The sequence below is a fragment of the Leuciscus leuciscus genome, assembly GCF_965113295.1.
Source record: "Leuciscus leuciscus genome assembly, chromosome: 15".
NCBI lineage: Eukaryota > Metazoa > Chordata > Actinopteri > Cypriniformes > Leuciscidae > Leuciscus > Leuciscus leuciscus.
In genome coordinates this window covers 9,749,551-9,773,719 of record NC_138739.1, presented here as the reverse complement: position 1 = coordinate 9,773,719, position 24,169 = coordinate 9,749,551, and the positions used below count along the sequence as shown (strand labels likewise).

Here is a 24,169-nt window from a genome sequence, read left to right as displayed (position 1 = left end):
AACTGGTAAATGGCTCCATCTTGTGTGTTTTTGAAGAACTAGCAGCTAAAACACTATTTAAAGACTATTTATACATTCATTTTCATCTTAATAACATTAGTTAATAACTTTTTTTTTGCATGTGAAGAATTATTTTGTCAAACAGACCTCAATGAAAACATTTACTGGGTTGATATAAACATTTTTATGAACATATTTTGTGTTAACTTCGAATCCACTGCACTTTGGATTCTTGGTGAACTAAAAAATAAATAGATAATATATTTAAATTGATGATAATAAAAGGTGATAAGAGATGATATTGACCAGAACAAAACAGTTAAACTACCACCAATAGAAAAACTAGTTTATATCATAATGCACTGAATTTGAAGTTAAAGCTATAAATTACAGTTTAAGAGTAAATGTGTTTTTCTACACTACCAGTCGATAGTTTTGGTAAGACTTTTAATATTTTTGAAGTAAGTCTCTTCTGCTCACCATGGCTGCATTCATTTGGTTAAAAAAAATATATTATTGTTGACAATTTAAAATAATGGTTTTCTATTTTAATATTTTATTTTTTTTAGTCCTGTGATCAAAGCTGAATTTTCAGCATCATTACTCCAGTCTTCAGTGTCACATGATCCTTCAGAAATCATTCTAATATGATGATTTGATGCTCAAAAAACATTCATATTATTATCAATGTTGAAAACAGTTATTTACATTTTTATTTCAGGATTCTTTGATGAATAGAAAGTTCAAAAGAACAGCATTTATAAAAAAAAAAAAAAAAAAAAACACAAACAAAAACACAAAGAAAACAGCTGTTTTACACTGTAATAATATTTCACAATATTATTATTATTATTTTGTATTTGTTTTTTAATCAAATAAATGCAGCTTTGTTGAGCGGAAGAGACTCCAACCCAAAACTTTTCTCTGGTGGTGTAGATGCTGTGTTTAAAATAAATATAGGAAAAGAAAAATAGAAAACACTCCTGAGTGTCACGGCAAAAGTATTAAACACATTAATGATGTGATTGAAATGGACAAGACTTGCTTTTAAACATGAAGACTCACCAGTAACAGAAACACTGAAGATCTTTACACTGATGCTGCTGCTGATGATCTGTAGTGTATATTCTCCAGAGTGTGTGTTTCTGATGTTCATGATGGTCAGAGATCCAGTCTGATTATCCAGCTTCAGTCCGTCTCTGAATCTCTCAGTATCTTCATCACACTGAACATCTGTACAGATATACTGATCTCCAATGATTAGAGCGATATGAATGCCATTATAATACCATCTAATTATGTCTTGTTGGTTTGTTTGAACACCAGGGTTTAGAGTGACTGAATCTCCCTCCTTCACTGACACTGACACTTTATCAACACCAGACACTCCTGGAGAAGAAACAATTAACATTAGCCAAACAAATGCATAATAGTGCTTTGAAAATGTTTTTCTACATATCATAAAGATTGTGAGTAATGTCTGGATTTATAATTTAACACAGAAGAACATCATTGATTGACACTTTCACTCATCAGACAAAAATACACGAGTCTCATGGAGGATCTTGAACAACTTATGTTCAACTTATGTTCTCTTACAACACATGAATATTATGAGTATTACCCATAATAATATGTTAGAAAATTGCTTTTTCCCCAAAACATTAAGGTACAATGGAACATTTATCATTTTAATCTTTATCATTTTTACTGTTTCAATCTTACACTTGTGACTTAAATCAAATTACATGTTTTATTTTACACATTTATTCATCCAAAGCTACTTACACTACATTCAATGCACATTTGATCAGTTTATGCACAGGTATCAACATTTACTCACAGTATGAAGCCATGTTACTTTTAGAGGTTTTATCCATGTTATATACCATTTAAATATACCATTTTTTCAATATGTTGTTCATGTTGTGAACAGTGGCGGATTTAGCAAATTGGGGGCCCAAGGCGAAGGTATGTATGGGCCCCCCATCCGATCTTTAAAGGTGCAATGTGTCATATTTCTGAGGATCTATTGACATAAATGCAATATATAACTATGTTTTCAGTGCATAAAAACCTTACTTAATGAACCGTTATGTTCTTATTACCTTAGAATGAGTCATTTATATCTAGGCCTACATAACCGCGGGAACCCCCTTCTATGAAGATCGACATATTGTGACGTCTAAAAATCACACACTGCACCTGAATGGCAGGTAAAGGTTGGAGAGGAGAAATAAAGCTTCCCCTTTAAACCTTGCATACACTTATTCTTATTCACACCTAAACAGAAACGTCACAATGTTTACATGGTACAATTTCTGGTAAGCTCTGTTTTTATTTTATTTTTGCTTGACAAATTTCGATTCAATTCTTGTGATTTGATTCAATGCTGGCTCATTTAGATACATATTAGGTACACAAGATAGACGTTAATTTTTCTCAAGAAAAAAAAACTATGAACATAATGCGTTTTAGTAAACAATATACTAAATAAGTAATATAGTAGGCTACACATATTTAGCTAAATACTCTTTATATCTTATTTTTCTAGTCAACTAACATGCTATAGCCTATATTATGGTAATTAAATGGCTTTCCTGAGGTAACGTTATGTGATGATTGTTCTCCAGCTGTTTTACCTCTTTCCACGGTTGAAAAACACTGATTGGTCGATATTATGAATAAGGAATATACTACATTTTGGTAAGTTATTACCGAAGATGATCAGTTCACGTGCCTCTAGGGATCGGTCACGTCACATTACAAGCTCCAAAGGGTATTTATTGTTTGAATTTCGTAATAGAATTGACAGAAACCGAGAGCTGAGATTTTTCATATCATAAGTAATTTAAACTGCTCTGTTTTGCTTCACGATTTTTCTGTGCGTTGGACGTTTGTTGTTCCTAGGCTAAAAAAGTTTGTCATCGTTAGCAGCTTTCCTAAATACTTACAGTATCTGAGTCTTTTTTTTCTTTTATTTGAGACTCTTGGGTAACTTCGAAACTTTTCATTTTCACGTTTAGACTCATCTTGCTCTGTTTGTGTAGTTCCTGTATCGTTAGCGTTGTTGTCATTGTCAGCGGGCATCACAAAACAAGTTTGTTACCTTATTCGGCAATTTGTCCTCCTTTTTTCAGCACCGCTTGGGTAGCTTCGCTTCATTTTTACTCTACTACTCCTTACACTCTGTCAATCACTTCTTTTTCTCTGTCAGTTTTTTGTCGCAATACAGGCTTGTCACTTTCGCAGATGCGTAAGATAATGGAATAGTCCAATGTAGTGAGGTGGGGGGCCCCCTCCTTTCTGCGACTAATGATTTGATGCCATTTTTGCAAATGGAGTTTTAGAAATATATAATTTGCGAAAAGTAAAAAAAAAAAAAACTTAAGCATAAGTTAATGGGGCATTTTGGGGGCCCCTAGGTAGCTCGGGGCCCAAGGCAATTGCCGACCTTTGCCTAATGGTAAAGTCCGCCCCTGAGTGCATAGCCTTTTCTTCTTTTTTTTTTTTTTTTTTTTACTTTTTTACAGGGCTGCCACCTTTTGAGTTTAGCTTGGAGTGAGAATTATGGAATTATTATTGTCAAAACACCAGATACATCCGTCCTTCGGATGAGACGTTAAACCGCGCTGACTCATTATGGCACTTCTCGTGGGAACCCTGATGCAGACATCCCGAGTCTCCCGCATATTGATAGCGGCTCCCTGAGTTAAAATCTCCCGGTATCTAGAGCGAGCGAGCCACAGCAGAGAGGGAGAGGGAGCGAGAGACCTTGTGTGTGTGCGCATGTAAGATAGAGAGCATCTGATTGGCCTGTTTCGGTAAATCAACCAATCAATTGTCAGTGTGGGCGGGTTTTATCTCTTCTCCCGAACCGAATTAATCAGTTCAGTTTATCTAGAAACAGGAGCGCCATGGTAAAGGGAGAGTGCCACAAAAAAAAAAAAAAAAAAAAAACATGCAAAAAACGAAAGTATAAGATACATTTTACGGCAGACTACATGAAAGTGTACCCCTGTCTTATAAGAGTAAAACATAATGATAGTCTTGCACGCTGTGCAGTTTGTAACAGTGACTTCAGCATTGCCCATGGCGGGTTAAATGAATGTAAAAGACATGTTGAGGTGAGTTCAACAACTTTCATTTCATTCATGTGCATATTATTCCTTAAACCTGTTTAAAGCTGCAATGGAATATAAATAAAAGCAGTTTACATGAATAGTTTAAGCAGCTTATAAATAGTAAAAGTAATCTACATATTGTAACATTATGAACAAATAATTGCATAGGCCTAGCCTGGTAATACCAAACTCTGCTACTTCGCTTTGCTTCGTAGACAGAGTGTGGAAGGGCATAATTGAAAAGCGTTCCCTTTCAAGGCGGAACTTCGACATTACGGATGTCGTATATGGGAACTCCTCCCCTACTCCACTTCTGCTGAAATCTTATGGCTAACGCCAGCTGACAGCTGGCCAATTGACGCAAATATGCAAATACTGACAAGCCCGCTGGCAGTATAAATGCAGGTGTCGCGTCAATTTCGTCAGAATCTCTCTCTTCACGCTCAAATCGTGTGCTAACTGAGATATGAACCTAAACAACCTAAATCAACCTACTATTGATTCGCTGTCGTTGAAGGTGCAAGGAAGATACGTGGATTACTGTCTTCAGCATCCGATGGCGACCACGTGCAACTTGTGCTCAGGCCCCATTGTGCCTCCGGACACGCACCTGTTCTGCGTCGCGTGTATGGGACTGGCTCACGCCTAGGCAGCCCTATCGGACGGCATGTCGTGCGAGAACTGCGCGGACCTGCCGATGCGAGTTCTCAAAGCCAGACGGGACGAGGCTCGCGCAGCAGCGGGGATCGGGCTCACCACCGCCAGAGAGCCGCTGGTGAGCCCCCCCAACCGAAGGGACAGGGAACGGGAAGCGGTGAGCTTCCCTGACGCCACCTTTCGCCCCCCTCTCGAGGTCGCTGACTTCGTTTCCTTCGGGGCCAATGAAGAGGGCGACTCGATGTCCCTGTCAGAGTCTGAGAAGGACTGGGGATCCGAGCACACCCGGTCGGAGCAGGAAAATCCGATGGACCTCCAGGACGAGTTCCTTAGGATCCTATCCATGGCCGTCGACGAGCTCGACCTCTCATGGAACGCTCCGGATGAGCCGTCCAAGAGTAAGCTCGACACGTGGTTCCTCCAATCGAGACGCCGCCAGGCCGCTTCAAAAAGGGGAACCCCGTTCTTTCCTGACGTACATGACCAGGTTGTGAAGTCTTGGGCTGCACCCCAGTCGTCGCGCACCCTCGCTTCTACGCAGGCCATGTTCGCCCCTGTGGACGATGCAGAGGCTCACGGATACCTGCACATGCCCCCCGTCGAAGAAACCGTCGCCGCGCACCTGTGCCCGAACTCGACACCTGCCCTGGGCTCGGACCGCACTTTGCCATCCAAACCCTGTAGGTTCACGGCCCACCAGGCGGACAAGGCCTACGGGGCAGCAGGGGAGGCGGTATCCGCGCTTCACGCTATGGCTATCCTACAAGTCATGCAAGCAAAGCTGCTTAAGTCTATGGATGGCGCCGCCTCGGCAGATGCTGGCGTTATCCGAGACCTGCGTTCAGCGACGGACCTCGCGCTCGTGGCTACCAAGCGCGCGGCTCAGGCTGTCGGCCGCTCAATGGGGTATCTGGTGGTCCTTCACAGGCACCTCTGGCTCACCCTATCGGATGTAAAGGACGGCGATGGGAAGACGCTACTCAACGCGCCAATCACCTCGACCGGCCTGTTCGGGGACGCGGTGGATAAAGTCACGGAGCGCTACTCCGAGACGCAGAAGAAAGCGAAGGCGATGAGTCACGTCATCCCTCGCCGCGCACCGCCGCCTCAGCCTCGCTCCCGCTCTTCGTCGGCCTCGCGCCGTCCTCAGGTTCCTGCCAGGCAGCCAACAACCCCCCGCACTGATCCGGATCGACGCGGCGGTCGAACCGGCCAGTGGCAAGGCGCAGGGAAGAGGGGGGCAGCCCGAAGGAACAGCCCGCGCAGAGAAAGGGGGAAGCCAGCGACAAACGCGGCGGCTTCAAAGCAGTCGTCCTGACGATCCGGGCAAGAGGGAGAGAGAGCACCAGGGAGGTCCTTCCCCCAAGCGTCGTGCTCTAACGCACATAGTTCCTCAGTGTTCGAGTCTGAGCGACGCGTGTTCAGTATGTGTGAATGTTGTTGCTTGTGTTCAAACAAAAGAATGTTCAATAAAGCAAATTATCTCTTCACAAAAAGAGCCTTTTCTCCCTCTTGCACCCTACACTGTGTCACTCGCCCTGCCCTCAAGCAGCGCAGAATCACGGTTCATAATTATAAACCCACCTCGTGGGCGCGAGGTGTCCCCCCCCCACTCAGAATCCTCCGGCAGCGCCGGCGACCTCAGCGGCGATGACCGCAGGTTTAGAACCGCGACCACTGAGTCATTTTCTAGCCGCGTGGGAAGCTATTCCGGGCATTTCGCCGTGGGTGTTAAACATAATTCGCCACGGGTATACACTTCAGTTCAAACGCAGACCACCCCGCTTCCGCGGCGTGATCCCGTCATTAACTTTGCCCCAAAACGCTCACATTCTGAGGCAGGAAGTTTGCAGCTTGCTAGAGAAGGGAGCGATAGAACCGGTCCCCCCGAGCGAACGGGAAAACGGCTTCTACAGTCGCTACTTCGTAGTGCCGAAGAAAGGCGGAGGTCTCCGCCCAATCCTGGACCTGAGACCCGTGAACAGAGCGCTGCACAAGCGAGCTTTCAAAATGACGACTTTGAAACAGATCCTGACGCAAGTTCGCCCCGGGGACTGGTTCGCTTCAGTGGACTTAAAGGACGCGTACTTTCATATCCAGATAGTGAAGCTTCACAGACGTTTCCTGAGATTCGCGTTCGAGGATGCAGCGTACCAATACTCGGTGCTCCCGTTTGGACTGGCCCTGGCCCCCCGCACGTTCTCGAAATGTGTAGATGCGGCGCTTTCCCCCCTCAGATCGAGCGGAATGCGCATCCTGAACTACCTGGACGACTGGCTGATTCTCGCCCACTCGAAAGAGACGTTAATCGGCCATGTGGAAGCTCTGCTTTGCCACTTGAAGACGCTAGGGAATGTGGGTAAACGTACAGAAAAGTGTGTTCACTCCGAGTCAGACCGCTACATTTCTGGGGGTGTGTTTGGACTCGGTAAAGATGCGAGCCCGTCTCTCCACGGAGCGGGTAGAGGCTCTAAGATCATCTCTGGGTCTCTTCAGGCCAGGCAAGCCCGTCCCGCTGAAGGTTTTTCAGAGACTATTGGGACGGATGGCGGCGGCTTCCTCAGTGTGTCACCTGGGTCTGCTGCATATGAGACCGCTTCAACTCTGGCTAAAAGCTCGAGTTCCCCCGGGAGAGTGGTCCTCCGGCCACAAGCGCATCATGGTTACCCACAGCTGCATTCGTGCTCTGGCGCCATGGAGAAACCCGGGGTTATTCAGCTCAGGAGTCCCCTTGGGCGTCGTGACACGACGCATAGAGGTTTTGACGGATGCGTCGACCTCAGGTTGGGGAGCGGTCTGCTTGGGCGAGCCCGCTTCGGGTCAGTGGTCGGAGCCGGAGAGGGGATGGCACATAAACCGCCTGGAGCTAAAGGCGGTCTCCCTAGCCCTCGAAGCCTTCAAACCCCTGTTGTTACAACGGCATGTGCTGATTCGGACCGACAACACATCCGTGGTTTCATACATAAATCGTCAGGGAGGTGTTCATTTCAGAGCCCTTTTCAAGGCCTCCTGCTATGGGCGGACAGACACTTTCTCTCCGTGAGAGCAGCGCACATCCCCGGTGTTCTGAACCGCGGGGCGGATATGCTGTCGAGGAACGGGATTCCCCAAGGAGAGTGGAGGCTTCACCCAGGGACGGTTCAGCTGATCTGGAACCGTTTCGGCAGAGCGGAAATAGACCTCTTTGCCACGGAAGAGAACACGCACTGTCAGGCGTTCTTCTCGCTAACTCGCTCCCCGCTGGGGGGAGACGCGCTGTCTTCGCGCTGGCCGAAAGCCAGACTCTATGCCTTTCCTCCGGTGAAAACTCTGCCCACAGTTTTGTGCAAAATCAGGGAGGAGAAAGCGTCAGTGATCCTCGTAGCTCCCAACTGGCCGAACCAGCCGTGGTTAGCAGACATCAGGGAGCTGCTGGTGGGGCAGCCTTGGGAGATTCCTCTCAGGAGGGATCTGTTGTCTCAGGTGAGCGGCACGATCTGGCATCCCAACCCCGCGTTGTGGAACCTCCATGTGTGGCCGCTACAGGGTCGCTGAGCGGGCAAGACGCGCTGCATTCGCGAGCTCTAAACACCATTGCAGAGGCGTGAGCCCCGTCTACCAGACGTTTGTATGCCTTGAAATGGGGAGTTTTCTCTAAATGGTGCAGGGATATCGACATCGACCCGGGGAGCTGTTCCGTGTCGGATGTTCTGCGCTTCCTTCAATACAGGATGGATAACGGGAGTTTGCCGTCCACTCTGAAGGTTTACGTGGCCGCCATCGCCGCGTTTCATTCCCTGGTCGACGGACAGTCTATCGGTAGACACGCGTCAGTGATCGGCTTCCTCAGGGGAGTTAGGAGATTATGCCCGGCGCAACCGCCGTCGGTGCCGCCGTGGAACTTGGCTCTGGTTTTGAAGGCTTTGTCTCTTCCACCATTTGAGCCCCTAGCTTCGATCGCTATAAAGGAGCTTTCCATTAAGACAGCTCTACTTCTCGCTCTCGCGTCCGCGAAGCGGGTCGGGGATCTGCATGCATTCTCGGTAAGCGTCGACTGCATTCGCTTTGGACCGGGAGACTGTAGTGTTACTCTCAGACCGAGACCAGGCTATGTCCCTAAGTCGCTCAATACTCAATACGAAGCAGAGGCTCGCTCACTGGATCGTGGACGCTATCGTGTTGGCTTATGATAGCCTAGGGCAGGAATGCCCTCTTAACATCAGAGCCCATTCGACGAGGGTGGTTGCCTCTTCGTGGGCCTGGACTAAGGGTATGTCTATTCAGGATTTATGCCTTGCGGCTGGCTGGTCGTCTCAGAACACGTTTGCCAGATTTTACAGGTTGGATGTACCCTCTGTAGCGTCTCAAGTACTTTCGGTGAGTTAAGTCCCTCTGCACAATAACAGTTATCTACTCTGCGTTAGCTCATGAGTTGTTCTGTTGTATGAATGTGTATGCTTAGTGCACTGTCACCGCTATGCGTTGGCTTGTTCTCTACTGTTGTTGCCCTGACTGTTTTCAGTGCAACCTTCCCCCGGTTATACTGCTTGGTATATGCAAATTCGCGCAGGGTTTGGAAAGGCGGGTGATTGGTTCAGCTCGGCCTATCAGGATGAGAAGCTCGCTATTGGCCAGCTTCGGCCTATCAGGCGCGTGTATTCCGGGGGGGCGGAGTTTGGTCGTGGGTTCTGTCAGTCAGTGGCATGTTTCATCTTCCACGGCGGGATTCTATACAGTTCCCATATACGACATCCGTAATGTCGAAGTTCCGCCTTGAAAGGGAACGTCTCCGGTTACTTTCGTAACCTCGGTTCCCTGAAAGGCAGGAACGAGACATTACGCTCGCCGCCGTGTTCGCTGTTCGATTCAAGCGTTTCGTTTTGATTCTGACGAAATTGACGCGACACCTGCATTTATACTGCCAATTGGCCAGCTGTCAGCTGGCGTTAGCCATAAGATTTCAGCAGAAGTGGAGTAGGGGAGGAGTTCCCATATACGACATCCGTAATGTCGAAGTTCCTGCCTTTCAGGGAACCGAGGTTACGAAAGTAACCGGAGACGTTTTCTTTCTCGCAGGTGGGCGCTTGTCTGAAGTTTAAAATCATTGGTTACCCGTAAGCCAATCACATAACGTTTGGTTATGACGTGTGTTATGAGCCGCATCGAACTTCCACTGTAAACAGCTCTTTGTTCATCTCAAGTCTGTCTGAAATGCTGCAACTTAATTGCAAGATTACAGCATGACATGGCAATATTTAAGGACTGGAAAGAAAGGAGACACTGACCTGTCAAAAGGGTGCCAGTTCGAGCTCGACAGATAAAAGAGACCGCGATACACCCTCTAAAACTCCAAGGACCATAAAAAAGTCGAGGAAGGCCATGGACTTGCCATCATGGAGCAGTGTCACCGAGGTGGGTTAAACACTGCAATACTTGAAATAGGTCCAGTACTTGCCTTGCCGGCCTTTGGCCTCCCCAGTTTCTCGCTGACGATCGGTAATAGTTGATAAATTAAACTTTTCCCAAAACCTGTTGGGAGTAGGGCCACACCATCACCTCCATTCAAAATGTTTAACAAACACTCTTCTTGTTCGGGCTTTAGTTTGCAAATGCCGGGAATATTCTCCACAACAGAGCGAATTGCATCCCGTGTCTCCATATCCGCGGTCGTTTTTGATTTCCCTAACCTAAACTACAATCTTAAACTCGACGCTTAGCGTCTACGTCACGGCTCTCAGCCCGCCCTCTGTTCGTTGATTGGCCGGCTGTTTTGAGGCCGGAGGAAAACTGGGAGATAGGTCGCTATCTCAGACTGAGTACAGAAGCGAACTGAAATTGAGCGGAAGTACGAAGTCTGACGTAGTCAGGCTAGCATAGGCCTATAGCCTATAGAAATTATGTATTATGAAGTTCATAAAATTAACTTTTGTAGGTTGGGATGTCTTGTCCTGCCCACATTCCCTCCATTGGCCCTTGCCAATCATTGCCTCCTAATAGTATCCATTCACTGAATTAGCTCTATCACTCTCTCTCCTCTCCTAGTGTGTGTGTGTGTTTTAATATAGTAGCCTACATCGAGTCAAAAATAAGAACTCATTTAATTCCCATAATTTCTAATTCTTGAGAAATCTTTTCCTGTAATTTGCAAAACATTTTAGAAGAATATAGTTTCTGGGATTTTCACAATTACCATGTTTTGCTAACATTTCTCAGACATTAAGTAAGAGGCTAACCACGCCCACATGATGTAGCCTAGGCCCACATTTGACTGCATGGTTCAAGTGACCCAATTCCGATTTTTTCCTCTCATGTGGCACAGATATGACCGGTGAACGTGTAAGCAGGAAAAAACCGCATGGATTCCGATTTTCTCAGATCGGATTCAGGCCTCACTCATATGTGGTAATGAATCGGATACGTGCATTTGCGTGTGTCATGTAAGCAGACAAATCGGATATTCCCCAGTAAATGCGAGTCGTACGTCATTAAAAAAGTGACGTCAACTCAGGTGGACACCACCAACTGAGAACACATGACTTATTATAGGCGCGATGGAGGTCGAAGGCTCAACACAGTGGAGTAATTTGTTCTACACCTTATGAAAGCAATGTTTTGCTGACCTTTGAAAATAGTGCGGAAAGCAAAACACTGCATAATTAGAGATGCGCGGATGAGCTCCAACGTCACCCGAATCCGCAGCCAAAAACAAATGATCCTCCCGCCACTCACCCGCACCAATAATTTTCTCTGATTTAAGTATCCGCACCCGATGGTCAAAGAAGTTATTATTCTTATGTGTGGTTACGCGTAAGGATAAATGGATGATCATCACCTTCAACAGCGGACTCGAGGCGACGGTTGATGCGCGTATAATAGGGGAGCGCGGGGCACAACCTACGCGGGGTTAGTTGTAACACGCTTGTTTTAAATACTTCCGCACATGCTTGGATGACGAAACTTTGTGTATTTACTAGTTGCCATATCAACACTGTACAGGGAAAAAAAATCCGCCAAAATTATTTATTTTTTGGAAGATATCCATAGACATTTATTAAACCATAGCAAAAGTAAATTTCTTACCTTTAATTTTTCATCTCTATTTTTTGTGTTTATTTAAAATAAGACAAATCTGATATTATTTTAATCTCCAAGATGTTATTTAACAGTTGAGATTATGTATTATTAGGTTATTTAATGCTTCACTAACTAGCAGAAGACACTAGAAGGGTTTAAATCCCAGTTGTGCAGGCAGGGGCATGTTGTAACACTGCGTTACAATGTGCCCCTATTAGAAATATGCTATTATATTCTACACTTTTATTAATTTTATTGAGAAAACATGAGAAAAAGGTGAATAAAGACTGAGAGTCAATGTTCAGAAATGACTAATTATTTATTTGTTTTGAACTATGTTGTTTAGCTGTGTTTTCATGTGGTCGTAGTCAAAACTCAAAAAATGAGTTTATATTTAATTATTAAAAATTGCCATTATTTTATATGAAAAAGTTTTTTAATTGTATTTTATTTAGAAAATATTTTAGTTTGTTTTGAATATTTTTTTTTTATTAGATCAAATAACATTTTAAGCTGCCATATGTGATGTTACAATGTGCCCCTGCACATGTTACAATGTACCCCACCTATGGGGCATGTTGTCACATTTCACTTCCATTCTTTCGGGGTATATCAAGAAAAAAGTATACAAAAACAGATAATTGTACTAGACATGTGGGAAATTAATGTGGGAAAAAAATAAATACTCTGAACCATAAGTAGATTTACACAAACTGAGAAAGTCAAAAAGTGTTACTTTGTGCCCCGCTCTCCCCTAGCCTACAATGATGAATGAGTGCTGCTTTTAAATGAACATTTCTTTAAAACTAAATTTATTTGACAGAATTTCATTTTCTTAATGGCATAAACAGGCTTTACTCCCTTGAAACTTAAACTGGAATGGAACATGCTCATATTTTAGAGAATGTAGTTAATATTTTCGTTAATAATGATTTATCTATCCAACCGCGACCCACCCAAAATTAATCAGAATGTTATTTTTATTAGCCTAGGCCTACTTGACCCGCCCGATCCGCGGATTATCCACAGAGCCCCCGCGGATATGACCGCGATCCGCGCATCACTATAGGGAATAATTTTGTCTGCTTCTGCATCCATTGCATATAGAGCTGTTTTACTTCATTTTCCGGGCCAGAACGTCTACATTTGGTTGTTTTGGCAGTGTATAGTGTAAATGCAAATATCGGATACGGGTCACTTTTAAAAGATAATGTAAGCGAGTCGTCCAAAAAATCGGATATAGTCAGCAAATCGGAATTGGGCATCAAGACCTGCAGTGTAAATGCAGCCTTAGTTTGAGGTTAAACTCTGTCCTGAAGAGAGAACTCTTGAGTCTTTACTGCACTTTTATTCTCTCTCCTCACTGCAACCTTCTCCTCTTCTCACATGTAGGCTCCTTTCCAGCTGGAGGCGTTTGGCATATAGGCTAAGGATCACGTAGTCTCTGACAACAACGACACTCTTCAGGATAAACCAATATCGCAGTTTTTAAGCAGTGCTGTTCCATTCATTCAAAGTAGCCAAACATGGAGACAAATACGTTTTTCGTTTATTTGTTCACGGTTTCATAATTCCTCGTGCACGGTAAGACGTAGCTACCTAATCTATCTATTTTATCTATCCTATCTATAAAAATGTGTTTATCGCTCAAACCAGAGGTCTAGTCAAGACCAAGATCCAGACAGCCCTATTCGGACAGGATCAGCTTTACATGGGTAGATGGAGTAATGTAATTTTAACACAGGAGGTCTGTAATAATGATGGCCATCAATTCGCACGGGATCAGATATCTCAGGAAAACTAGCAGAAGTGTGAGGGGAAACTCGATTTACACACCGCCGTTACTCCTGTCGTAATATCACTTGAGTTTTGCCACAGATTTGTGCTTTTTCAAGCGCCTGGGGCTGTTTACACCTGGCCACTTCATGGGTTTGCTCAGATCGGATAGCTATCTGATTTATCAAAACGATTCCATTTACACCTGGTCACATAAATGTGTTTTTGCGAAACGGATTTAAATCCGATCTTCAATTCCCGCGCTATATGCAGATTTAATGGAGTGCACGTCACGAAAGTAACAGATATGAGCTGCATTTTATTGATCAGCTAAAAAAATAAGGTGATAAATAAAACATATTGTGTATATTTTATTAAGAAAATTGTGGTTCAGTGTTGTATAGAAAATATTGAGAACATTTCACTAATAAAACCAAAAGATTTTTCCTTTTTTTTTTTTTAAGGAAACAGTTTTGAGGCTTGAATTGAGGAACCGATTAAGCTTATAAAATTAAGGAAAAGGGCTTTGCACATGGCAGGAAATAGAGTGTCAATATTGAAATTTTCGATTAAAGGAAACATCTGTTCATTTTTAATGTTCAGTTATGTTTGATATTTGAAAGAGTTTCTATTATGTTTAAGTTTTGATTGCTAAATGCATTGTGCAGAAGAGTAGAGCTTATTGTTAGGTTGTGAATAACTGCATGTATTCACACTCTGAAGCAATTTTCTTTGTTCATTGACAAATAACTTTGCTATAATTGTAGTGAAAGTAACACGTTTGTTTCAGTCATTAGTCATAAACAGGTAATTTCCATTCACTCAAATACACACAATTTCGAGAGTCATCTCATTTCACTAAAAATATTACATTCATTGTGTCATAGACTAAATCATTTAGGGGATTTCACTTGATTTTGACATGAAAACCAAAACATTGTTCAATGATTTTTCACTTAGGCTATTTTTCTTAACTAAACAAAGAGCAACAAGACAGCTAACAAACATTTTATTAGTTTCAAGTTCAAAAAATAAAATAACTATCCAACATATAAGTGTTGTGTAGTACATGTATGTCAATACAAATCAAATTAACCAAACTTCGAGTTTCTTTGTCTTAAAGGATTAGCCTAGTTCACTTCAGAATTAAACTTTCCTGATAATTTACTCACCCCCCTTTCACCCAAAATATTCCTCTCTTTCTTTCTCTAGTCGAAAAGAAATCAAGGTTTTCGAGGAAAAACAGCGTTTTTCTCCATATAGTGAACTTCAGTGGGGTCCAATGGGTTGAAGGTCCAAATTGCAGTAAGGGTCTTATCTAGCCAAACCATCGGTCATTTTCAAAAAAAAAAAAAAAAAAAAAAAAAAATTATATATATATATATATATATATATAGAGAAGTGTAAAACTGTCCATGCTTGTTATAGGCTGTGCGTCACACTAACATGTCTCTCAAAAGGTCTAAAATGTAGGCTACTGCTATGTGAGATCACAATAATGTTACAAATTGATATGTAATTCTTTGGTCAGATTATTTGAAATGTAAAACTGGTCAAATTCACTCAGTATTACTTGATCTATTCCACCATCTCAACTGCAATTATGTATGAATTTTGAAGATGTCCTGAGACCATACAAGATCAAGCCTCCAACTCTGGCTCAAACTGCTGGTGTGTTTAAACTGGTTTTCCAGTCTGGCCGAGCAGTTATTTTAAAGGCATTGTGCACTGAACTTAAGAATATCATTTTGAAGTATTCTGCTGTACAGTTGACATGTGCAGGTCTGATGAATACATGCAAAACTGAAGGCTGTGAAATATGATGAATAGTATATGAAAGTAGGCAATGATCTTGGTTGTGTGAATGCAAATATGCAATATTAATATGCAATATGTGAATCTACGGAAGCGTATTTCACTTGAGGAAAAAAAATCTAATCTGTTTTTCTGAATTAATGAGTTAATTATCTCAGAATAACGAGAGAATTTTTCATGAAAAATACGTTTTTGCTCTGTTTTTCTGAATTAATGACTTAATTATCTCAAAATTATGAGATAATGTTTTCTTGAAATAAAAATATTTGCTCTGTTTTTCTGAATTAATGACTTAATTATCTCAGAATTATGAGATAATTTTTCATTTAAAAAATATTTTGTTCTGTCTTTCTGAATTGAGTTAATTATCTCAGAATTATGAGATAATTAAGTCATTAATTCAGAAAAACAGCAAAAAAAAATTTAATGAAAAATTATCTCGTAATTCTGAGATAATTAACTCATTAATTCAGTATTTTTTTTCCTCAAGTGAATGCAATACGCTTCCGTATGAATCAAGATGTGTTGTATGGTATATAATATGATGTATAATACACACCTTATAACCTATAATATGTATTTTTTCTGATGAGTGAATGTGTGAATCAGTGTTTTTATGCTGCTTGTTTGATCTGTAGAGAAACATTCACAGCACTTTCCTGTTGTTGTATATATTCCTACTCATGTCTGTCATAGACATGACTTATAATTTTCTGTTCATTTCTTCTCCAGGTGCGTCTGGTGTTGGATCAGTTGAAGTATCAGTGATGGAGGGATATTCAGTCACTCTAAACACTAGTGTTAAAACAAACCAACAAAAAAAGATTAAATGGTATTTTAATAAGACTCCCATCGCTCAAATCAACGGAGATCTCAGTAATATCTGTACAGATGTTCAGTGTAATAAAGATAATGAGAGATTCAGAGGCAGACTGAAGCTGGATCATCAGACTGGATCTCTGACCATCATGAACATCAGAAACACAGACTCTGGAGAATATACACTACTGATCAACAACGACAGCGACAGTGAAAAGATTCTGTTCAAAGTTTCTGTTACTGGTGAGTCATGATGTTTAAATCATCATCATGTGTAGGAGCTATTAATCTCATAAGGCTATTAATAATGTGACTCAATGTCATGGCTTTATGTAACTATTTTTCTGTACTCGCTCCTGTGGGAAAGGGAAAGAATTGCACCCCTTTTGGGTATTTTCCTGAAGGTATCCATCTTAAACAGGAAGTGATGTGGCCAGGGACACGGGGAAGGAGACAGTTTTTTGAAATATTCATAATGATAACAAACTACAAGATCTTTACACATTTACAATTTCTTTGGACTCTATAGTGAACTAAAAACAACGAGTATGAAATAATAGATGCATTTAAACAGATGGAATATACATTTCTACAGTATAATATTGCAAAATAAGCACATTATACATCTAAAGTATTTATAATGATTTGAACACTTCTGATCATTATGAGATAAACTGACAAACTACAAGATCTTTACACATTTAAACAGATGGAAAGAACTGGAATGAACAGAACAAAACTAACTGGTAAAAACTAATGGATCACCAGTGGAAAAACAAAACAGATGAAAGTAATTCAGTTCTGCTCAATGATGCAGATCAAGAGAAGAAGCTCTGAATGTCACTGATATAATAAACATGTAGTGGCTTCCTTTCCTTCTTTAGCCACTTCCGTGAGGGAAAAGATCTTTTAACAAGACTTGAACTTTATTGTAACAAAAAGGTGAAAACTTAAAGACAAAATTCTCCTTCCAAAACAAGTAGTGTGGTGTAATGTAGTTAGACCTGTATTTCACGTTATTGTAGTTTATGGATAATCTAGCATAGATTATGCTAATTTTGCTTTTATCTTTATAGCTTTGCTGTGGAGTCTGTTATTCTTTTATATTTACAATGATTGTTAGAGCTGTATCTTTATCGTTGTCATTATATATATGTTTTTGGTGTGTGACTCTTGTGTTTCAGCTCCAGGTCCGCTTTCAGTTGCTGTAACAGCAGGAATAAAAGCAGAAATATCAGCGGGAATATCAGCAGAAATATCAGCAGGAATATCAGCAGAAATATCAGCAGGAATATCAGCAGGTGTCACTGTTCTTCTTCTCCTGGTTGTAACTACTGGTGTGATTTACTGTTGTTACAGGAGAGGCAAGTATCACATATTGAGAGGAAACTGTTGTCTTCTTGATTAAGTGTGTGTGTGAAAAACAAGGATGATGAGGTAAAATACTGTACTAGTAGCCTATGTCTTTGTAGAAATCTTATGAGATTCTCAGTTGAGTGCTAGTGCAACAAAAATCCTTTCATTTTTTCCATTGGGAAATTGATTTCTAATGATAGAAAGCTATAAATGATTATATTTGCTTTTGTTGAAGCCGTCAGCCTGCATTATTATTCTTTATTATTTTCAAAATAATCATTTTTAACTGTGTAATTTGTTAAGGTAAAACTGCATTACCCATGATGCTTTACAGCAAATATTCAACCAATCTGGTAGTCGAAACAAGCAAAAATGTGCCAAAAGATCTCTTTAGCTCCGCCCACTTCCATGAAGCAATTGCCGTAATTGAGTTGATCACCATACGCTCTCAAATACTTCAATATTTGAGGATACTGAATAATAGCATTTCTGCTCTTCTGCTGTAAACTTTCACATGAAAACGTTGATTACTTTAATGGCACATAATGGCGTTTCCATCAAAATGATCCCGAAATAAACATTCCAGACTGAATATTATTCACTGGTTAATGGCAGATGTGCTGATCTCATGAGTTTCTGTTACTGCTGTTCAAGTTTCACTCTTTAAAAATCAATGGTTTATTGTTTCCTCACAGACGGAGAATCCCAACAGGATCATTGTGAATCTGCTACATTGTTTTCATTGAGGAGAATCAGCAAAAACACACTTCAGCTGTTCAGCTGAAATACTTATACATATTCATCATAAAGCTCTTTTCAAATTTTACATGGAAATATTAACCGACCTGTTACTGTAAGCACATATAATTTAGGACATTTAGATAAACGTTACTTACATTATCTGATAGTTGCAGCTTATAAACCTGGAATAGATTAACATTTATCATTTATCATGCTTATTATAATAAGTGGCTTGTTTCAGACGATGGATTAGGTGTTTGTTGAAGGTTGAGAAGGAGTTCAGTGTTTCTGAAGTGAAGATTCTGATAGAGACTCATTATAATGGAAACACTCGGCGGCGCTTATTTACTGTAGTTACTTCATTATTATTCAATTCAACAATAACCTACTTATTATCTTGATACATCCATAGAACAAATGCTCTGTGATATTTAGGAAGATGGAAACACTCAAATCAACATTTAACACTGTATTTGCACTGTGACAACTTAAACCTTTAAAGGACAAGTTCGGTATTTTACACTTAAAGCCCTGTTTTCAGATCATTTCTGATGAAATAGAACGGTTAAGATTGAAATTTGGACAAATGCTGCTGGCCACAGAAACTGAAAATTCTTGGGCCAGCAGCATTTGTCCAAATTTCAATCTTAACCACTGTATTTCATCAGAAACGATCTGAAAACAGGGCTTTAAGACAAACCGACATGAGCTCTCGGGACAGTCAACATCATTATTTCATACATTATTATATATATAGATTTGCACTACACATCTTGTACTGTCAGTTTTTACTTGACTTGTTATCAATGTACTGTATTTGCATAATACAATGTGCAAAGTGTATAAAAATGTAAAAACAACGTTTGTGATTCATGCAGAGCTGGTTTATTTAGTTCATTAGAACTCATTTAAACTCTTTATGGAGAAAATTAATTGGAAAATATTGGTTGTCACTTTTATACTTTATTTGCATGTTTGTACTGTAAGTGTATCATTTTTACTGTTGCTTTTAATAACAGAATGTGAATAAATGCAACATGTTACATTTTCTGTTGTCATTTTAATTTGAGTTAACATTTTAGTAATTTTGATTTTGTCCCTTTTATATTTTATACTTTATATTTTATGTCCATAGTTTAATTTTTTAAAAATTGTATACAGGTTTAGTGCATTTCTGATTATAATGTAAAAAGTTGTAAACGGCAATTGTAGCGTAAAATAAATGATTTGATTATTGTAATAATATTTTTTTATTAAAATAATTATTTATTTATATAATTTATTTATTAATAATTCTTTTTTTTTTTTACAAATGTACTAAAATTTATGTCTTAAATTCTTTGAAACGTTCAAACCCTCAAGCTTTAAACATTTCAAAGCTTTTCTTCAAATTATGTTAACTGTTTCACACTAATACTCTAATACACTAATTTGACACAGTGTAAAAGTTAGTTTACTTATAGTTAATATTTTTCCTAATTATTTTACTAATTTTATCCTAATTAATGTTGTTTGTGATGATTCAATTGGTGCTATTGTAAGCTTTTACACAGTACTTATAAACAACACCTTTTTTCTAACAACTTGTGGTACCACTTCTTTGAGCATATTTTGGTGTGGTACAGAGCAGTGAGAGAATCCATGAGATCCACCCATCTGTGCTTTCATTGTAGAGTTGAAAGATGTTTGGATGAGTCACTGTAATGACCTCCTTCCTCTTCTTTTCCCACCAGTCCACAGTTTTAGTTGGAGTGGCTGCTGCAAGCTTATGAGGATAACTGGGCAGTTGTCGAACTGTTTACTGCTGTTAGTGCTGTACCATCATGTGTGGTCTCTTTTTCTTCATATGTTCCCACGTCTGAAGGTCTTCATAACTTTGTCCTCTGTGGGGGTGCATCCAGCAAGACGATTTTGTCTTACAGTTCCCACACTGTGGATCCCTGCTTTCTCAAGCTGCACCTGAAGATTAACACCACAAAACCAGTTGTCATAAAACCTTTTGTGGGACATATACATCGGCACAATCAAGGCTTACTTCAAAACAATATTTCCACAATAATTGGAATTACTGGGTCCTCGCTCTGCAGGAGTGCATTAATAGTTTAATTAATAGTGTTCCCCGGACATTTATCGACCATGTCCATAAAAGACGGCTTTTATAAAATTGCCGGTAAGACATATTGATAGGGTGACATCACATGAACAGATTTTTTTTTCTTTCACAAAATGGTATATAGTATATATATAATGCACTATACAATACAGTACATGTTAAGAATTATTTTAATCGTTTTTATTATTATTCTGTTAATCTTATGATAGGATTCCCTAGAGTCATTGGAGCAATAGACTGCATACATGTTGCAATCTCCACTGCTCTAGGGGAACATGAGGCAGATTATGTTAATAGGAAGTCCTTTCACAGTCTTAATGTTCAGAGAGATGATGGGAATATGTGAGATGATTATTTTCTGTGAGATGAATCTTTAAATTAATTGTAACATTAAAAAATATAACAATGATCTACTAAAACAATGATCTATTTCATCTGCAGATGACTTGTGGTCATGAACGTATGATCACAAGTTTGGATGCCAAATGGCCTGGCTCCAGTGCATTACTCACGAATTTTCCGTAAGTCTGTGTTGTGCCTTTAGGAGGCCAAAGGTCATCTTATCTTCACTCTGGTTTTACTGAGGGCCACATTGAAGCGGTGCTGTGGCCCTGTCTGAGGGTTATGATAGGGGGTTATTGCGTAGGTTGTTCTGTCCCAATTCAAATTAACAGTGTTTTGTACTGTACCAAATTTAACTTGCTTTCCTCAAAGCGCTAACACAACACAGACTCACGGAAAATCCGTGAGTAATGCACTGGAGCCAGGCCATTTGGCATCCAAACTTGTGATCATACGTTCATGACCACAAGTCATCTGCAGATGAAATAGATCATTGTTTTAGTAGATCATTGTTATATTTGTTAATGTTACAATTCATTTAAAGATTCATCTCACAGTAAATAATCATCTCACATGTTCACATCATCTCTGCCTGAACATTAAGACTGTGATAGGACTTCCTATTAACATAATCTGCCTCATGTTCCCCTAGAGCAGTGGAGATTGCAACATGTATGCAGTCTATTGCTCCAATGACTCTAGGGAATCCTATCATAAGATTAACAGAATAATAATAAAAAAAGATACTTCAGCATTTAGCATTAAGCTTTGTATCATGACGATTTTTGCGTCATCAGAGTATTTTTTCCAGACAAAAAAAACATTAATTACATTAGTAACATTAACAAATATAACAATGATCTACTAAAACAATGATATCCTTTAGTGTGCAGTCTAGTTCGAGACTCCTTTAGTGCGCAGTCTAGTTCGAGACTCTTTTAGTGTGCAGTCTAGTTCGAGACTCCTTTAGTGCGCAGTCTAGTTCGAGACTCTTTTAGTGTGCAGTCTAGTTCAAGTCTCCTTTACTGTGCAGTCTAGTTCAAGACTCTTTTAGTGCGCAGTCTAGTTCGAGACTTCTTAAGTGCGCAGTCTAGTTCGAGACTCTTTTAGTGTGCAGTCTAGTTCGAGACTCCTTAAGTGCGCAGTCTAGTTCGAGACTCCTTAAGTGCGCAGTCTAGTTCGAGACTCCTTTAGTGTGCAGTCTAGTTCAAGACTCCTTTAGTGAACAGTCTAGTTCAAGACTCCTTTAGTGCGCAGTCTAGTTCGAGACTCCTTTAGTGTGCAGTCTAGTTCAAGTCTCCTTTAGTGCGCAGTCTAGTTCGAGACTCTTTTAGTGCGCAGTCTAGTTCAAGACTCCTTTAGTGCGCAGTCTAGTTCAAAACTCCTTTAGTGTGCAGTCTAGTTCGAGACTCCTTTAGTGTGCAGTCTAGTTCGAGACTCCTTTAGTGTGCAGTCTAGTTCGAGACTCCTTTAGTGTGCGACTCCTTTAGTATGCAGTCTAGTTCGAGACTCCTTTTGTACAGGGCCCTGACTGAGTCTGTTTCCACCTGAAACATAATTCCACCACAAACATGATCATTACAAGTTTTCACATTCATTCAGCAACTCTGAGAACACACAGACAGAGTGACTTCATCATTTCCTCCACCCTAAAAAAATAAAAATAGGCCAGTGTAAAGCATAACTGTTGTAAAGCAGGTTATATTTCTGGTGTTCTGTCTGCTGCATACTGACCTCTGTGTGGGAGACTGTGTGTATGTGTGTTGGCTTCAACAGGGACACTGCATTTCCCTCTACTGCAGAACATACAGTCAGACATACTTAAAACTTAAAAAAGTAGTAATGTATTGCACACGTACCCAGTGTTACTTGCTTAAAGGAGCCAGCACCAGGGTCAGATTGTACAGCACCTGTAATCCCATCCATAATCGGCCGTCCCTTATTGCTACTCAGAGCCAACTCCTCCGCCACAGTGTATTCTGGAGGAGTGGCCCTCCACCGGTTTTCTGAATTTCACTCTTTATCTATGTTTGCTGCAAACAAGTGTTGTGATAAAATGTTCACAAAAATAATAAAAGGTTGTGGTAAATACTCACCACTTTTGTCTTTATCTGCTGTCAAGAACGTTTGGAGTTGGGGTTGCATCTAAAAATCAATGAATATTAATCTTTCTTAGTATATACATGCAAATTTTTTATATATGATAAAAATAGGCTAAATTATGTATATACGTATGTGTAGCCTATATGTGTAATATAGTACCGTTACGTATCCCCCAGAGTTAGATAAGTCCATGACGCACTGACGCACACACCGCTAGCCGAGCTTAGCACAAAGACTGGATGTAAATGGCTCCAGCTAGTATACTAAAAAGATACTCGCAATCTGGAGAATCACGGAGGGCCTGTCACTACTTTGTAAAGACCACCCATTGGCCCAATGACGGAATCCAATGGCCTGGGTGAATGGATAATGCGTGTATGTCTTTTCAGAGCTCCAGTGAAGTTCACTTAATTTATTGGAATTTAGTTTCAATATTACTTTAGCTCTATGCTTAATCTGACTACAATTTCAAATGATAATCAAATTTAGATTGTGTTATTAGAAAATAGTCATAAATATTGATTATGAATTCATTTAGATTTTTGATTATTCTGAGCATCCCATACTTTCAATTATTGATTCATTAAGGGACCCAATGCTGCACAGAGTCACACGCCCCGGGTTTACGTGGATCTTATGGACACAGCCTCGCCAGTCTGATCTTGGTCAGAGGGTGCAGGGTTTGCTAATACCTCTTAAGTCGGTTGCCCACTGTTCACTCATACAAAAAAAAAGTGTAGTTTGTTTAGCCACTTCATTACAACTTGCTAAATCAGTGATAGACAGAAATCAAAAGGTCTTCAGATGACGTGCCTATGCTCCGTTCATATGCGCCTTTAGTTTGACCTATCCTGGACACAGAGCTGCGGTAGCACCAGCCTCCTCATAGTCTACAAAAATAATGATTTCAGAAAACTTCAGAATAAATCAAGATGTAACATTTATTTGTCAGGTAAAAATGTATCATGCCAATTACACAAGTAACTGATTAAAAGCCAATTCAGAAATAATAAATACATAACATCAGTTCCTCAAAGATGACTCTAAAAGTAAGTAATGCTTTCCTGACAGAGACACACAGTGGTGTGTGTGTGTTTTCCAATGGAAAAACACTGAAACAGCACTGTATGGGTGTTTTCCTGGTTACAGATTCCCACAGACTGCTCTGTCACCTAGCCTTAAAGACCCAGACCAGAACAAAAGGGTTGTACCAATATTTTTTAGGGTTGTTTTGGTTAATTCATGTCCCCGGGAGGAAACACCTGGTTCG

At 40.5% G+C, this 24,169-nt stretch overlaps 2 protein-coding genes and 1 long non-coding RNA gene across 4 annotated transcripts in view; 1 reads left to right on the top strand and 2 right to left on the bottom strand.

The window, feature by feature from the left end:
* The window catches only part of LOC309476055 (uncharacterized protein), a 298,593-nt gene that overhangs the window by 138,398 nt on the left and 136,026 nt on the right, over nt 1-24,169 (bottom strand). For both annotated transcript variants that reach the window (XM_082139192.1, XM_082139191.1), the window contains exon 3: nt 1,066-1,389. In XM_082139192.1, the coding sequence (XP_081995318.1) occupies nt 1,066-1,389 (324 nt within the window). The remainder of the gene's footprint in view (nt 1-1,065; nt 1,390-24,169) is intronic.
* LOC309476077 (uncharacterized protein) overlaps nt 1-24,169 on the bottom strand; it is a 143,080-nt gene that overhangs the window by 13,646 nt on the left and 105,265 nt on the right. The window lies entirely within an intron of this gene.
* Nucleotides 12,922-18,264, top strand: LOC309476411. The gene is made up of 3 exons (XR_014198118.1): nt 12,922-13,418; nt 16,158-16,487; nt 17,429-18,264. It is a non-coding gene; the product is annotated as an uncharacterized lncRNA (long non-coding RNA).